The 19,008-nt window shown below is 45.0% G+C and overlaps 1 protein-coding gene across 1 annotated transcript in view; it reads right to left on the minus strand.

Annotated features, from left to right (window-relative positions):
• The window catches only part of tenm2 (teneurin transmembrane protein 2), a 146,669-nt gene that overhangs the window by 121,522 nt on the left and 6,139 nt on the right, over window positions 1-19,008 (minus strand). Inside the window, 1 exon segment of the mRNA XM_034543254.1 lies at window positions 8,065-8,358. Within this exon segment, the coding sequence (XP_034399145.1) occupies window positions 8,065-8,358 (294 nt within the window).

The following is a 19,008-nucleotide window of genomic DNA, read 5'->3' on the forward strand; positions in this document are numbered from 1 at the left end:
CTGATCAAGTGCAAAGAGATTAACCAGTTGGACGTGCACTAATGAACAGGGGATCATAATGAAAGGCGCTCGTAAATGTAGATGAGCCATGTGAAAAAGAACAATGGTCGACTCGTATCGGAGAAAACAAGAGTAATGCACAGAAACCAATTATTTGACTGTCCCTGTTTCCCACCTAACGCCAACATCCTGGCCACTTTTAGCAATAAGCTGAAGAAAATGTTTCATTACAACAATTACAGTAATATGTGCAATCACACTTTCCAAAACGAGCAAGCCTTTGAACCGACTCGGGGATAATGTTGTACTCTCAGCTGGAGCCCAGTTTGAATCTATTACATTGTGTGCAACAGCCTGTTTCATAAAAACCAAACAAAAAACAACAGCACATCAACTTATAGACAAAACAGTAAATCACGCACAGACAAAGGCAGCAGAGGGCACAGAAGCACATCAAACACAATCACACAGAACAGATGGGCCTGAGGTGGCCCGAGTAATCTAGGAGAGGCCACAGTCAGACGTGACTTACTGATTACATAGTCCCCAAACGGATCCTGATCCTCCTCATCATCTAGGTAAGCTGTGGGTTGGAGGAAAGAAAGCAAAAAAGAAAGACACAGAAACAAAAAAAAGGGTTATGACAGAAAGAAAGCGTGAGTTTTGAGAGCAACAGAAAGAAAAAAGAAACTGGATGAGCAAGAAATTCAAAATGGACACAAGATAGGGTATAAATAAATGAATGAATAAATAGTGAAGTAAATAAATAGTAAAAGCGACTGCGCCTCCCGTCACCCCGCCCCCGCCCCCCCCTCCCCCCCTCGTTCTTTCTCTCCATCTGATACCTCCAGCCTTCATTAGGAGGCAAAGCGCTGACCATTAAACTACTAAACTAGTTTCAGAGACATGCAGAGGAAAATATGATCGCTCATAATTGGCTGGAGAATTCTCAATTTGCTCTCAGTGCGCCCGCTCCCTCTCTCCCTCTCTCCCTCTCTCCCTCACTCCCTCTCTCTTTCTCCGGCAGGTCTGAAGATGGCATGAGAGGCCATTACGGCTAACTAAATTCCCTATTAGGGCAGCAGCGCGGTCGTCAGCAAGTTACAAATCCGACGCAAACGATATCCCCCCCCCGGCTCCTGTGAATATCTGTCACCTGATAATAATACTGTTAGTATGGGTGGACCCTCACTGCGGATGCACCTGCCGCTTCCTCACAAAAGGAACATGTTATCTATTTTTTTTCAGCCAATGCCGGCATTGTCAGCTGAATGTGAAAATCCCTCCTTCAATCTCTCCCTTTTCCATTTATTCATCGCTCATGTTTTCTTCTTCTTCTTCCTCTCCTCTCTCCATCACTCTCTTTAATGTGAGTTAGCATCCATCTATTGTGATCAATATCCCAGGGCTTTTATTAAACACTGCCCTTGTGCATCTCTCTCTCTGTGTGTGTGTGTGTGTGTGTGTGTGTCCGTCTTAGTGCGTGTCCTCACTTCTGGTCCAACGATGTCAACGAATGCTTCTATTCATTGCCCATATTTTGTCCGAGTGTGTGAACAGGTTTGTATGTTGTATGAACCAATCTTCATTGATCCTGACCGCGGGGCATTTTTCAGACTCTAGGCTTAACCCAAATACGGACACTTACTCACGCATGTATGTGTGTGCGAGTGTGTGTGTGTGTGTGTGTGCATGTATGTGTGTTTGCGTGTGTGTGTGTGCGCGCGTGTGTGTCCACCGCTACTTTGCTCATTCCAGCATCTGAGCTCTCGCTGCATGGACAAAAAGTCCTTGAGCCAGGGGGTGAAGTATGGAGGCGTACATGCGCGCAGACACACGCGCGCACGCGCACACTCACAGTGGCGTGTGTTTGTGAAAGCGAGCTGTCAGTGCTGCTCTCACACACCATTCATCACAAGCTACTAATTCTGTTAGACCATTGTCGAACCTTTCGCACCCCACGTTGCTCTCTGAAAACTCAATCAGAGGCTAATGCCCCCAACCTTGCTAACACACGGGTGTTCGTGCGCACACACACAAGCTCTCCCTCTCAGTTTCTTACTCACATGCACTCACAGATGCCCTGAGGGGACAGCGGCGGTCTTGGGGGACCCCGCCAGTCCAACTCTATAAGTGTTGCCTGGATTTGATAGACAGGAGCTGCATGGACTGAGTTACTGGTGCTGCGAGTTGAAAGAAAAGGCGCCTACAATCACTGCGTGACATATAATTACAACATGATTTCCAAAGTACAGAGCCCTTGTTAATTCAAACTTCTAAATGATCATGATTAAACATTATCTTAATTTACCTTGATTGCAAGACAATCCTTTGAGCGCGCCACTTCGAAACATTCCCTAAAGCAACGACACATCAGCTGATGTGAGCGCGGTTGATTTGGTTTGATTTATGGCGGTATGTAAAAAATAAAAAAAATAAAAAGAATAAAGAGGACAGCACGGGTGCAGGCACTCTGCCACCTGTGCTAGCGGATTTGATTAGTTAATCAGGAATCACTTTGCCCAACGCGGCTTTTATAAAGCCTAATTACAGCTCCAGCTACCAAAAACAAAATGCTATTCTTTTGACTGCAGATGTTTTAAGGGGGCATTTGGAAAAGTTGTTCTGCTTCGTCAAAAAAAAAAAGAAGAAAAAAAAGGAGAGAATTAACATAAAGTTTAAGAAACATAAACCAGCTTCTAAGAGCAAAGAAAGTCCCCAATAAAACAAGGGAGCCCGTGAGGGAAACCAGGCAATTGAGCATGCCCAGGCAGGTGGCAGGGTTAGGCGGAAAGGCCAGACCAAATTTAGCGCCACCTTTTCATTCTCTAATTACGAGATTAATACATCCTGTCACATACGTCACGATACCGCCCTATGATTTATTATCCAGTCGGCCAGATGGAGAGATTGAGTCGCAGAGAGAGCAGCCAATCGGCGTGCATGTGGGATTGGGCGGGGCCACTGCAAACCTGTGTTTAGGAAGTCGTCCATATGAGTAAAGCCAAGATTTGTTGATGGAAAACAATGGTGGAGTTGAATTAGATTCTGCCTGATTCCTTAATAGGGTGCTCATTAATGACCACCCATATGGACCACACACACACACACACACACACACACACACACACACAGCACATAGCGCTGGACTATGGATTGTGGCCATAAAGTGGTGGTAGGAGAAAAGAGGCTTCAGGTGTAACTCAATGTCAAAGCCTGATCTTATTTCATCTAATGCATGTTTTAATCATTCTCCCTCCTGATCAATGCAGTTTGGATGCAGTCATCAGGCACTGCTGTGGGAATTTACAAGCGCTCCTATTCTCCTGCCTGTGTTTCCAGACGGACGTTTTACGAGGCGGTGCACAGCGTGTCAGTAAATCTCCTCCTCCACTTTGCCAAAATGAAATCTCCCACTGCCGCTCTCCGCGCCCGTATTTGTTTGTCTCCCTGTGCTGCTAGTGTAAACCCAACTCGGATTGGCCCTGCCAGGTCGACGTTCTAGTCTCTTTATTTTAATAGTGTCTGGAAGGAGCAATAAAAGCAAAGTGTCTTTATTCAATACTTGACAATAAAGCTGGATGTAGGGAAGAAATCCCTGAGTTGCATTTAGGAAACTAATTTAACAGGCTTTACATACTTGTCGGTAATTGGAATTTAGCAGCAAATTAAAAAGAATAAAAAAAAGAATAAAAAAATAATCACAGTTTATTTTAGAAACTGATTTAACAGGTGCCAGAGGTCTGCAGAGGAAACAGGCGAAGCACATATCTGGATGAATTTGAACACGCTATCATTTCATGTCATGTGCCTCCGTCATCTGGGGTGTTCACGGCCTCGGAAAGTCAATCTGTGTATTTGCACATATGTGCGCGCATTATTGTTCATCAATTTACACTGGAATCATACTGGGATTATATTTTCATATCCGAGGGGGAAACACATTTGTATTCACACTCTGGCCATTTTTGAGATTTTGGGCTGTTTTGATTCACACATCGTAGGCACAGCTAAGGGAGCAATTTTGGGGTTAAGTGTCTTGCCCAAGGACACATCGACATGAGCTAGCAAAGGCGGGGATCGAACCACCGATCCTCTGATTGAAGGAAGACCCTGCTCACCACTGAGCCAGTTGTCCTAATACCCTAATAGACACATATATATATTTTGGTGATATATATTAGTTATTTTCTTTAAAACCTGTGCACCTGTAGTGTCTTGTAAAATGTTTGGAATTTTATAAACACATCTTTAAAATGACTTTTTCCCTCATACTCTGAGTCAGAAATCTTCACTTCAGTAGTTCATTAATTAATGTAAGTACATCAATATACAGTACATTAATGTAAGTAATCCACTGAGGAAGTTCCATGGCGATATATATTAGTCTACCTGGGATGTCTCCGCTTGATGATTTAAAATAACGTGACGGAAGTACTAATATTGTGTCACGTGATAAAAGCTCTCCGGGACGACTGCGAAACTCCATCCATTGATAAATATGGGGAGTTTTCAAAATATCAATATATATACCTTGTGAAGAACACCTCTCCTGAGTTGGGTCAGTTAGCTCTGTGGCACCTGCTCAAAGAGGGTTTAGTGGTTCCTGTGGGTGGTAACCTCCGGAGGCTGCCTCAGGGGGTCCTCTCCTCTGCCATCTCAGTTTGTGAGATTCTTCAAATGGTGAAAAATCGCCTGCCAATGCTCCGGGATTTCATCTCTGACTTATTAACCTCCTCACGGCATAATCATTCTTTCCTCGAGACTGGTGGCTGCTCTGCAAGACTTAAAAACATGACTCACACTGCCGAGTGAATCGACTGAAAGGGAATGTGATGTCATGTCTGAGATGTCTGTTTCCTGATGGAGAGGACCACCTGTTGCCCCGCTGCACAGCTGGGCTCGGTCACGTACGTCACCGCAGGTCATCTGCCTTAAAAGGCGTGAATCGAGATGTCTTCAGGTCGGTCACGCGGGGGCGCGATGTCTCACACTTCATGTGTTGTACCTCAGTCCTCTCCTTGGCAGAAGTTGTTAGACTTACCATTTTGATTTGGTTGGCCTGTTATCTGGGGCTGTTTTGCTTAATTAAAGCATATCTTCTATATCTTCTGCTATATTCCATATTTCTCTCCCTCTGTCCGTCGCGTGCACACACACTTATATATGAATACAGCAGCATGGCCCCATGTATTTATCCATGCAGAAGTTCTCCTAACAAAAACATATTCAATTCTACTTGTTTACTTAAGGTGTATTGCTGGTGCTAATTGTGTTGAGACTAGCAAAGGCACCAGGCACCATGGCTGACGAATGCTATCCATCCAAAAGATCACACTCTTTAATTTGTTATCGACTCTGGGTTTGTTATTTTTGTTTTTATTCTCTTCTTCCAGACATCTCAACTTGACCTGTTTTAGACATTAAAAAAACTGTACCTGTCGTTAGGAAACCTGAAATAGGGCACCCTATGTTGAACTTATAATTGGAGTCCAATTAGTACATGAATAATTATTATTATCATAACTAAACAAAATGAGAAATTAGACAAAAGAAAGCTGTGATATCATCCAGCTCTGCAGCCGGTTGCCCTGCTGACACAAAAACTCACTCACACACACACACACACTCACACCCCAACACAGACGCACTCACACACACAAGTCTGCGTGTGTGCATGCAGGCGGGCAGGCACGCATGCCTGCCCGCCTGCATGCACACACACACACACACGCAGACACACACACACACACACACACACACACACCCCAACACACACACACACAAACACACACACACACACACACACACACACACACACACACACACACACACACACACACACACACACACACACACACACACACACACACACCTTTCCCTGAGGTTTGTGATATCTGTCACCATGTCTCTGCAGGGCGTTCTATTTTGGTAGTGAAATCTGCAATAGGGCGCACGTGCACACTCATCCACGTGTGCACTCCTGCCCCGAAGGGGAACCCAAGACCCTTAAACCGACACCTGTCAGTCACGCTGGCAAGCCGCACTGACAGGAGCATAACGAGAGATGGTGAGAGGCGATGAAGAAGAAGCTTGATGAAGACGAAAGGCGGGAGAGGAGGCAGATCAAGAGGAGGAGGAGAAGGAGGAAGAGGAGGAGGAGGAGGAGGAAGAGGAGGAGGAGGAGCGGAGAAGTGGAGGTGAGACTTCTGAAGCGTGTTAAGAGACGCGGCGAGATGAGAGCGGGGCGGCGTGCTGTTTGGTGTTTTTAGCACGTCACCGTCTTTTGGATTTTTTAGCATGTGTTTATGATGTTGTTTCTCCGACTGCCTGTCAATCGCTATTATTAGACCCTCAGATCCTCCTCCTGCTGTTTTGACACTCCTGTCGCTCCTGTTTCACACTTCCACACACACACACATACACACACACACACACACACACACACACACATGCACAGTCCCGCAGACAAACAGAGTAGCATATAGAGAGACAATGGCAGTAACGTACACTCTGGTAAATCCGGCTTCCCGCGCTGCTCGGGTCTGGTGGGAGTGGAATCTCGTGCATTCGCTATCAGACGTTCTGTTTGCAGGAGCGACGGGTTGAGAGTTATCCTCATTCAGAACGACTACATAACTAACGAGTTGACTTGACGCGCTCACACACCTGGTGCTTTTATCAGGCTGCCGCGTTGCCTCTGATCTCGTCGCGCTGCCTACCTGATCTAAATCTCTGGTCTATGAAAACCAAGAGACGACCCTGAGAGGCGGTGGTTCCCTTGAAAGCTTCAGCACAGAAGGGCAAACCGGCATTTAGTGGAATTTACTTTAATTGAGCAGCGCTCTACATAATCATGAATAGGAATGAACAGACGAGTGAATGCTTGGATCCTGTGCGAGCAACTAAAATGCCCGTGACGAAAATATGAACGCGCGAAGTCATCCTTTCTGGGAAAGTGAAGACGAGACAACAACTTTTGATCCTCTCGACAATCGTCGCTCAGCGAGATCATACTGCAGGCAAAACCATTATCACAATGTAGAGCGGGATTAAGAAACTAATTTCACGAAGGTCTGGAAAATGCTGGCGACGGAGCGCTCAGTGGCGTTTTCTCCTGGCCCTGAGACAGACTGAGTGAGAGCGGCGGCTGCGGCTGATATCTGCGGCGGCGAGATTAGCTCGGTAATTAACCACAAAGCAATTATCGGGCGGTGGGATGAGAGGCGCGTCTCAGGGAAGGTGTTTCTTGACGTGTTTAATAGGTGTTGAGTAGTTTGATCAGCCGGCATAAGTTGTTTCTGATTCGGAGGCCCGCAGTCCAACAGAGGTTGATCCACAGCTGATATTCGCTCCCGTCGAGAATTCAATTAATTAGACTGTTGCTTTTCCTCCCTTCCGCTTTTCATTAACCTCTGCTGACCCCCTCCGGCGAAGCATCCGCGCAGGTTTTACGACGACGTCACGATTAACAAGAAAACGGGAAGTTGGCAACAAACAAAGTTGCCACAGGATGGAAAGTCACTCCAGGAACATCACAATTTTCGCACCTGCTCGAAGATTCGAAGGCTTCTTCTCTCTCACTGCATCGCCGTCTCGGATGACAGGAGAGAAAATACTTCAGCTCCCCAACATTTTTTTTTTATGTGGATTGGCAGACCACTTGTGAGATCTTATCAGATACGCGGTATAAGAGGGTAGAGTTAGAGGGCTGAGTGCTATTGAAGGAATATAAGGATGGCTCTGTGGGGTTTTGGAGGGAGGTGGAGGGGGGGTCCACAACCACTGTTGTTCAGATCAGAAACAGGATAAATCAATAAATCCGACTCACTCGCAATTCATATAATGGCTGTCTGTTTGAGAGGCGGTGTAAAGATTTCAACAATATCGAAGTTGAAGTTATACATTCTCGCCCCCAATCCCTTTAGACATTGACTATTCCGCTATATCAGTCTGACGCGTCCTCCTTGATTTGTTTTCACTCCCTCCCTCCCTTCCTCGCTCTCTCCTCAAACCAGTGGGCCTGTGTTTGGATGTACACATCCAAAGAGCCCTTTGTCCTACCTGACTCGTCGTCGGACTTGTTGTCATTCTCAGAGTCGGTGAGGGTGAGGGCGGAGTTCTCGCGACTGGACACTCCTGAGCTTCGGCGGGACTTTACCCGTCCTCGCCCGGCCCACAGCTGGATGGCTCGCTCCGGGGACAGCGGCCCCTCGGGGTCCGAGTCAGCGTCGGAGCCGGCGCTCAGGGAGTAACCCCTCTGGAGGAGGCCCAGGTCGGGACAGTAGGGCGCGGCGGCAGGGTGCGGCGGGGGGGTCGGCTCGCATACCCCCAGCTCGGCCAAGGTGAAGTTGCCCCCTGCGAGGGAGAGAGTGGAGTTACACGGGTGGAGTGTGGGGAGTAACATCGGTAAAAAAAAAAAAAAAAAGGAAGTAAATGGAGAACAATCACACAAACAAATACTCCCACAAACAAATACTCCCACAAGCAAACACGCACACACGCACACACGCACGCACACACGCACTGACGTCTATATCTAGCAAACCCACGCAAGCACATACACACACACACAGACACACACACACACACCTAGCAAACCCACAATCACACGCAGAGAAGCACACTAATTATGAAACTACGGAGGCGGAGGCTGAAAATTGGTCTTTGTTGCGGCAGGCGGGAGGGGGAGAGATGACACAGCATGAATCAGGTACAAAGTAGCTGCTGGAAGGAATATGTAGTGGCTCGAGCTTAGAAGGCCCCGCCCCCTCACTTTACTGCTCTGCATTGGCATTCATGAGGTGTTGATGTGAGATCAAAGAGCGGTTCACTTGATGCCTCTCAGATTGTAGTGGAGCTGCTTCACCGCTTCCTCAGTTTGATCACCTCTCCACATGTGCCCGGACCCCAAGGCTCGCCGGACACTCACCGTCCCAAGACAAACCGACTCGTCACTTCCAAAATAAATATATAAAATTATCCAAATTAAACCACATCAAAGGAGATCAATAAACAGTGCTGCAGCCCAATTAAATCCAAGCTGAGGAAAAAGCAATTAAGGAAAAAGGCATGCTCAACCAATTTATTCTCTACACTAATTAAAAGAGTATTGTGGATGCAATCGCTCACCATCAGCTGTTTGGGTAAAGGGATCGGGGGAAAAACAGTTGTGATTCACTTCATTAGCGGTTCGTGAGGGAGGGGCGAGGGAGAGGCGAGCGAAGCGGTGGCGCCATTGTGGCACTGGATGAATCAGTGTGCCGGGAATCACGCAGCTGCGTGACTGGGTTAACTGTTACTCATCAGGCGTACGGACGCAATCAAACAGAGAGAGGCAGAGTGAGGAATTAAGCAGATGAAAATCGTCTGCTGGATCTTCACGCCGCCTCTTCACGGCTCCGCCGCTAACTCGAGAGTCGCGCCCGGAAAGTATGGAGGAGAGGAAGGGCCTGGGAGGAAACTTAGCCCGGGGAAGTGGTGACGGGCTCTGTATTTCTACTCAGACGAACAGATGGGCTGGACCAGAGAGGAAGAGGCACGCCAATAGCTCCACAGGTGGATTTAAGTTCTAGGCTAACGCTGGGGGGGGGGGGGGTTGTGGGATATTACCGTTCCTCGGCCTCTTCGCTTCTTTGTCCTTCCCCCTCACTTATCACAAAGGATGACAAAGGGAAACTTCTTTACTGCACGTGACACAAGGGACTTTGCACAACGTGTTGATATGTTCACACTACTGCACTACTGCATCTAGCTCTAGTAACGGACCCATACCTGAGATGAAGTATCGCAGGAGGACGGGCGAGAACTCCAGCAGGCCTGAGAGAGTAGAGCACATGGGTTCCTTAATATCAGCGAGCAAATCATCCTGAGAACCCCAACTGCTCGCCGGGGAAAGTATCTGCTCCACAATCACAGTGACGATTATGCAAATCATCCCATCCAACGACAATGACAATAATTGGGACGCAAACACATCCTCTAGTCTAAACAAACACTACTTGGAAGCAGTTGCACAACATCAAAGTGTTTGCGTGTGTGTGTGCGTGTGTGTGTGTGTATGTGTGTCCGCTCATATCTAATGTTACATCCCACAGGCCACCGTGCTGTACAATTAACATGCCATAACCAGTGATTACATATGCAAAATCCAATCACTCCCTATCACCATGAGCGGTGGGCGCAGCCAATCTGCATGTGCTCAAAGAGAGATGGATCGGGGCGACAGCTTGAAGCGGACATGAAAATCTATCTCAGTTATTCCGCAAATCCCAAAACCCAATCACATGTTACATGGCGCTATGACAGATGTGGGGGGCCAAATAAGGCGCTGCATTCTAATCAGATCAATGCTTTTCTCTCGGTGACGTTCCTGAGCTTATAATGCGCATTAATGGCCGCTTCGGGCCTTGAGCGGCTTCCGCTTTCAAGGCGGGGAAAAAAAAAGCAGCACAGTGTAGAATGCTTTTCACTTACTGAGCGTGAGAAAAGGGAGAAGAGCACAAAAAACACATTTCATAGTATGTTCATAATTACGGAATTTCCACGCACAGGCCTCAATGCAGCAGATTGAGCCTTTTATATGTACTAATTCAACTGAAAGTAGGACTTTATTAATTGGTACAACAAGAACAATACATGATATAGAACGCAGCCTTGAATACGGTTCCCACTAGAGTGAAGGGCAAAGCATAAGGAAGGGAAAAACAAGGCAGTAAAACAGTGTGAAATGTGTGGAAGTATGTGAGAAAAAGAGAGCGAGAGAGAGAGAATAGGGGATACTTGGCACTCAGTAACACACTGTACAAAATAAGAAAATGACATGACATGTAAAAGATGAGACGGACAAGATGGGACTCAATTAGTAAATGCTGAATCAAATTAAAATTCAAATGTGGCTCTATTAAGTGGATAGAAATGGACCTGCAGCGCCAAACTGCTCACTGAACCGACTGAGCACGCTTTGGAGGTGTCGCCCAAAGTCTCATCCCTACATCCCTTTATCCTGCTCGACATTTGTGTGAAATTGTCATAATTAGCATATGAAAAATATGAAGAAACAACTTGGTAGCAATAGTTCATTTGCGATAACCACAATGTTTCCATGACCTTCATATTAGCATATGAATTATTAAGTTACAGTCAAAAAGTGTGTGTTGTGAGGTCGTGACCCCTCAAATTGTAATCAGTTCATCCTCGAGTCCAAGTGGGGTGCGTGCCAAATTCAAAGACATTTGCCCAAGGTGTGCCCAAAGTATCACAAGAATGGAAATGGACCTTGACCTTGGACCGTTGACTTCTCAAAATTGAATATGTTGATCATTGAGCCCTGGTGGACGTTGATGCCAAAAGACACCCTGCAGGTTATTGCTGTGATATCCAAGAAGGGGCGATATACTAAAAACACATGGTTCATCATATTTCATCGGTACTTGGAGCAACACTTGGACCACTATACCAACCCCAAGCAATTTTCTTTAAGGCAACAACCTCCTAATCACACTGAATATTACATATTGACCCATCGTTTGTTCCAAACATTACATGGTTACGGCTGCAGCGCAGCTTGTTTCTTCGCTCACCGGGGACTTTGGTTTCCTGCACCTGCCATGCATCATCATTTAGAGTGTTCATGCCGCGCGTCTCTGAGAAAAAAAACAGGTGACACAGGGGAAAGAGAAGCGTCTCGTTGGAACCGGAATACAATAGTGCGAGTGAGAATGGCATTTGCAGTGATCCATTAAAACCGCATGCACTTCCCTCGATAAAACTCATTATGGATGTGTGTGGGAGCGAACGAACGTGTGCAACGTTGCGGTGTGTGTGTGTGAGTGTTTGTGGGTAGACAGCTTTGTGGGATAGAGGGGCCTATCATTAAAAAATCATTTGTGCTTGTTAGCAGTTTGACAGGCAAAGTATAGGCAGCAGGACTCTGCATTATGCTGGTTGCCTTTCCCTCACCCCATCGTGTAATTCTGTACAGGATATAAAACAGGCAGGACGTGTGGGCTTCAATGTCTGCAATTATGTTGCTTTTTCTGGTTCCAATAGTTTGCACCCTTGGACATGCCATTTTGAGCTTTTGAGCAAGCGGGAGCTCAAACTATTTCTGATTTGCCCTAAAGTGGTGAACTAGTGAACTGATTTTCCTCCCGGGTGGAGGACACATCACAATCAGGAAGCATCTGGCCACGGCAGGTTCCCCGGCAATCCCTTCTGAAATGGCTGAAATTACTGTTAATAACAGTAAAAGCCTTATTTTCTTTGTCACAGTGAAGAACGCGCTGAAATGCGTGGCTAATAGCAGCCAAAATGTGTCATTAAAAAAAAATATATTTTCCATTTTCATTTACATCCAATTCAGAAGTCATCTGCATTGCACTTTAGTATCCCTGAACAAATTAATTTATTTTTTTGCGGATTACGGAGCAAAAAATATACATAGAAATTACCTCCCAATAATGGAGAGCCGAAAAGGGAAGACATGTTTGGACAGATGCAAGAGAAAGAAGGAGTCAGGGAAATGATGGGAGTGGCAAAGCAGACACAATACAGGAGTTAGGACACGCGTGTTCACGCTCTCCTGCGATCAAATCCCAACTCAAGTTGCTCTCCCATAATCTGCCTCGCCGTTTCTCCTCCGAGTCGCTCAGCACAAGACAAAATTAATTTTTAAAAAATCATTGCGCTGCTCAGTGCGCTATTAAAAAAATGAAAGACTGCAAAGGAGAGTTGGATTATAAAACTGAAGACAAGATGGGGAAAAGTACCTTTTTTATTTTTAATTAGTCACACATTTCATAATAGTCAACCTCACTATTACAGAACTCTCTACTCAGCGCCTACACACGCAGGAAAAATGGAACTGAATCTCATCTCATGCTATAAATCTCCCTTTAATTATTCAGTTTTAATGCACTTCATTCAAATGGTTGAGTATTTGAACCTCTATAACTTTGCGCTGCTGTTTTTTGGGGATCAATAAAGTCTTATTTTGCCATGTCTTATCTCGACAGAATACATAAAAAGAACAAAATTACAAATTGTGTGTAAAGGCCGCCTACTGACGATACAGAAATAATGGCAAGCTCTAAGCTCGTCAGAGAATACAGTACAGATAGATGTCCTTTCTGTCCTCTCGTCACTCGTCACACACACACACACACACACACACACACACACACACCGACACACACACACCGACACGCACACACACACACCAGACACTTGTACATCTCTGCCCATGCTTATGTAAATCTAGTGCTCCCTTCTTTGTGTAGGTAACAATGAACGTAGAAAAGAGAAAAGTATGTAAACACGTGCAAAATGGAGGCTGGAATTGTGAGTGAGAACATGTGAGAATTCATGAATTGTGAAAGCCGGTGGTCGTTGATCCACAGTACGCCGTGTGAAAGGGAGACGAATGTCCTCTTCAGTTGACAAACATTGAGAGTAAAACCGAGAGTGAGGCAGGCCGATGAAGAAAAAGGGGGTCCATGAGATGGTGGTGAGGACTGATGAAATCCTCGGTCAGAGAAAACAGTTTCTGCAGCGGGGAGACAGACGGAGGGAGAAAAAAAAGCGCAGACACACACCTGGATGATAAACCACAAAACAGAGGCGTCTGTCCCGTTCATACAAAGGTCAAGGTTAAAGGTCACGGTTGGCTGTGAGAGTGAGAGTGTGAGAGTGGAGTTCATGGGGTTGCTGTGCAGTAATAATTATCACACACACACCGGTATTACTCTCACACACACAAACATCGCAGCAGCAGTGAATACTAATAAACGGCTTCACAAATCAGGGTTTCCATGGTGATAAGGTGAAGTTTTGTTTTTTTAACACACAAAATGCTTATTTCTCTCTCTTTAAGTAGAAGAGAAGTACAAGTGACACTACGGCCATGTTCATGTACGTACGTTCATATTGGACGATTCTGAAGAGAACGAAAAAAAAGCTGATTTGACTTCGAATGCTCTTGTTGCACGTAGGCAGCTGTTTGCTTTCATCTTCTTCGTAACAACTTAATGAAGCCATAATATGTCAATGTTGGCTCTGCTGCCCCCAAGTGGCAAGAAAAAATGGCGCTTTTACTTGGTGTTTTAGCTGCTTACGTGTAACCACTTGGTAGTTCTAGTTCATGTGCTCTACCCACAATGTTTCTTTTAGCCACAATGTATATATGCCAGAGACAGATATTGAAGAAAGAAAGTATTTTAAAAGCTAATATTATAGTTATTTTTTGCAGAATTCTCAATACCAATATTCTTGCTAATATACACTATCTGTAACTCATATGTTCAAACTGTTAGCTGTTAAGAACAAAAGCAAAACCCCTCATGATAATGATAAAAAGATTGTTTTCTGAGTTTTCTCTCTCTCTAATCAACCTGTAAGCCCTTATTTGTAGTATGAAAGGGTTTACGGGAATTACTGTAGAAGTCTTTCTTTTCTTTTCGGCTAAACATCTTATCTCAGTCATCACTCCTGCGACCATCAGATAAACAGCTTCATCCCTCAAAAAGGAGATTATTCGTCACTCCTCTTTGCCGGGATTAAAAACAAAGTGGTTTGCGGCAGAGGACGCTGTCAAGATTAAAATGTTTCATCTTGACATCTGGCAACTAAATATGTGCATTTATGCTCTTACAAGTAAACAAAGCGTTAGCACGCATACTATCACTTCAAACAGTGACACATCCATTTGTCTTAGTGGGCATGTCAGGGAATCAAGGCTTGGTTGTTGGAAAACAAAGAAGAGCTTGAAATAAAATAAAAAGGAAATCATGTAAAAACGGGGATGTGTGATCAGATTTGGATTTGGATGTTGATTCATTTAGCGTTACGTCTTCTTTTTGTGCGCGTTGCCTCGCTCGCTGTACATCGTGAGCGAGTGGCAGAAATATGTTCAACATCACCTCCACTGTGTGACTGACATGTTGTGACAGGATGACGGGGCACACTGACATTCAGCCTCGTCGGCCTTGGTGTTGATTATCGACAATCCATTTCCTACGCACACATACACACACGCGCGCGCGCGCACACACACACACACACACGCGCGCCTACATCTTCCATATGCACGTGTCATTAGCGCCCGCCGTCAGCGGGGCAGCAGCGACTGAACAGATATGCCCAGATAGGCGAGTCACGGTCAAACACTTCCCACACCTCCCAGATGACATCCGTTCTTTTGGCTCCCGCCTGAGCCGCGGGGGCCCTGGCGCCTCCTAATGAGGAGGCCCAAAAATAGGTGTGACAAATGTCATCCGTCCCCTGGGCTGGTTCTACTCCTGCCCAGAGGACGGACACCCGGGTCGGACAGGACATGACAGGACATGACAGGGCACAGTGCACTCTGGAGGAGGTCTTGCAACTGAGAGGCTCAGCAGCGTGGACGAGTAGGGGGCGTGTCTCTCAGACACCGGCCTGGGAGACACGTCCCACTTCTGACACGGGGGGGTTTAGTAAAAAGTGACTTTTGAAATTATTTGTCAGGAAAAAGAACCTTTGAATAAATGCAGACAGCGTACTATTGCCAATTGATAAAGGTAATACAATATACATAACTATTTAATAACTTCAGACTTTTTAAATACTCAACCGTGCTTTCATGCACAAACATGAAATAAAAAAGTCTAGTGAGAAGTAGTTTAAAAAAGACTCAAAAGATGTAACTTTTGACTTTTGAATCTGACAACCAACGTTACTATGGAAACAAGTCAGTGTCTTCAGGAGCAGCTTTTATCCACAAACTCAAAATAAATAAAGTATACATCATTAACTTTTCTTCTGATTACCTTATTAGTAAATACTGAAAAACATTAAGCAGCACTCACTTCAACCTTAGTGTCACACTGACATAGATCTGAGTCATAATGGGAGAACTGGGGATGTTTTTAAATACAAAGTCAATGCACAGACACGTATGGATGCGAATAACGCGTCTTTTCCGCCGGGCGCGTGAATGCCGTGCAAAAAAAATAGTTTAACTCGGGTGAAAAAAGTGTGTGAGGCTGTGTCATTAAGGCCAATCACCGTTTAGATGAATCAGAAACTATGGAGGATAAATTGATCGTCTGGAAGCGGCCGTCATCCAGACGCAGTTCCTGGAGAAACTGTGTGCGGCTACAGATAATATTATATATAATATTTAATATTATGAACCCAGACACAAGGTCTTGATGGTCCGACGGTTGTGGGACTTGCACAACATGTGCAAAGCAGAAATAGTGGTTATTTCTTCTATGGTAGACGGTGGTAATTAACTGTTTCCATGGCGATAAGCCACGCCTCCTCTCCGGCGCTTCTAGCGCGAATGAAACGAACGATCCCAAATAGTCCGGCGAGTAAACTCACGCGAGCAAAGCAACTTCTCTTTTGGTGTGAACCCAGCACGAAGGAGAGTGAACAGACGGCACTCCGCTGTAGAAAATATTACCTTCAAAATAAAAGCACAGGATTTTTTTCTTACATTATTTTACGAAAAGGTGATCATATGTTTTTCAAGGCCGTGGCGGGCCGGATTCGGCCTGCGGGCCTTGTGTTTGACACCGGTGATGTAGACCATTTAAAATAAGACGTTGCTATATGTTGTTTAATACAACTGGTGTTTTTCTTCCTCTCGTTGTTATTCTAGCCCATTAAAAGCCTGCCTTCTGTGGGACTGGGACATTTCTTACTTTGGCAACTCCGAGTGGTTGTATATTGAAAGACTCTTTAACAGGCGGTATTGCAGGCCGCACCCCTCCACCCCTCCACCCCTCCACCAACGAATCTGACCACCGGCACATCAATTTGCTCTATTAACGAAAGCTTGTCTCATAATCTCATTAATGTTAAATGTACAATATATATATATATATATATGCTATGCTACTTAAGAAGCTTTTACAAAGGGATTTAAAGTACATCAATTACAATGAAGTAGTAGTTGGCAATGGAGATCTTGAATATCAGGCTCCCTTCATCAATGCTAAATATGTAGGCCATATATATATATATATATATATATATATATATATATATATATATATATATATATATATATATACATAAAGAAAGGAAAACCACACAAGTAAAAGCTAATTGAGAATATCAGACATAAAATGGTGCAAGTTCAAGGGCACGGCCACACATGTAAATGTAGAGCAATTACTGTAAGTATCGTATTAAATATAAAGCATATGGAGGTAAAGTGACAGTATAATAGGAGAGTTTCATAGCGATTAGCTCAAGAGTTCAAAAGCCTTACGGCCTGTAGTCTGAAGCTGTCACTGGAGCCTGGTGGTGAGCAGCCGGATGTTTAAGAAAATAATGTAAACACCACAGCATCAGACTGGTTTGAAAGAAAAAAACAAACGCAACGAAAGTTAACTAGTTTGTTGGGACTATGGATCTCAACCAAATTTGTGAACTATGAATGTGAACTACTTCTGTTGAATCCGTATGAGCTGAACCTTTGAGTAGTTCTTTGGTCACATAGAATTCCTTATGCAAACCTGAGGGATGTATCCACTCAGCCCCGGAGTGACTGTTGGCTGAGAGGAAACCAAAGTTCAAATTTAGCGAGCTAGGCTGCGGCACCGGCCGTAGAAATGCCACATATAGAGCTTGGGTTCAGCATGTGCAAACATCGAATCACTCCTGGCTACCAAAAGAGGAAAACCTGCTGCTGGTTAACAGGCGAAGAAATAAAAAGATTCTTTTTTTCATATGAATATGTGTCCGAATCACAAACAAATCGATGTTGAGGGGCACATTTGGGCCTAGGTATAAGCATACATCATTTCTATATCAAGTTGTCTTGTTATATGACTTATCAGTGGAGGGAAAGCTACGCTGTGTTGTGGCACTCTTTATTATTTATGTATATCATTACACCACGGCGTCTACATATCTATGGAATCCTTCCACCTTCTCACAGCCACCAGTTCTCCTTGAATTTATCGCATCATTCTTTGTGTGAGTTCATCTGCATGGTAATCCTGTCGTGATTGAGGTTTATTTGCACATGCGGCAGCTGGAAAGAAAATCATTTGCATTGCTATCATATTTTATTTGTTATTTTCTTCTTCACTAAAGCAAGGACATAGCCGACGATGTCCCTGCTTTAACACGTCTAAACATACACGTGTGTAAGCAATGTGTCATCCAGCCACTCACGCAAACATGTACACACACACACACACACACACACACACACACACACACACACATGCGTTAATAAAGTGGCTTGGGGAACATGTTTAATTACAGCCTGGGAAGCAAGTGACTGAACTACGAAAGAAGAAAAAACAACAACAACACTTGATATCACTGACATTTACAATCTGCCTCATTTATCAAATGCTGCCAAAGCCGAGTCAAAGAGGGTCATTACATTGTAAACACGGATTAACTCAACTCTCACAAAACCCACACTACGTTGTCTGATGAGTGATTTTTATTCTAAGAAAATTGCAGATGCCAGCGTGCATTTCCCCGGACGCTGTCAATTAATTGCCTCGCTTGTAACTCGATATTTCGCGCGCGTGCAATTGAGGGCCGGCGTCGGTGCTAAATAGCTGGCACCTGAAGCACGCATCTTCCCGGCCTCCTCCCATTATTCGTCCCATTTGTTACCCAGTGTTTACACGCCTGTGCGTGTACCTGTGCAGCTAGCGCTTTCAACGGCCGGATGGGATTTGACAAACTAAGCTGAGCTGTACTCTGGCCTGACAGACCTTTACTTACTGCCAGTCATTCTACTTTGTCCCCCAAAACAACTATGAGTCACTCTCTCGCTCATTCACAAGCTCGTTTTTGGCCCTTTTATTTTTATTTTTTACAGGCTCGTCCGAGGCGCAGGGAAACGAGCCAATGTCGGCCTGCGAACTGGGACACGTTTTGACATGCACAGTGTCAAAGTGTTTGTCTGCGAGTGCCAAATGCGGCGACCAGATGTTACTTGGAGTTAAGTCGCCCTTTTAAAGACCTCCCTCGCATGTGTCGGGCGCCACGCAC

This window comes from Cyclopterus lumpus, chromosome 10, assembly GCF_009769545.1.
Source record: "Cyclopterus lumpus isolate fCycLum1 chromosome 10, fCycLum1.pri, whole genome shotgun sequence".
NCBI lineage: Eukaryota > Metazoa > Chordata > Actinopteri > Perciformes > Cyclopteridae > Cyclopterus > Cyclopterus lumpus.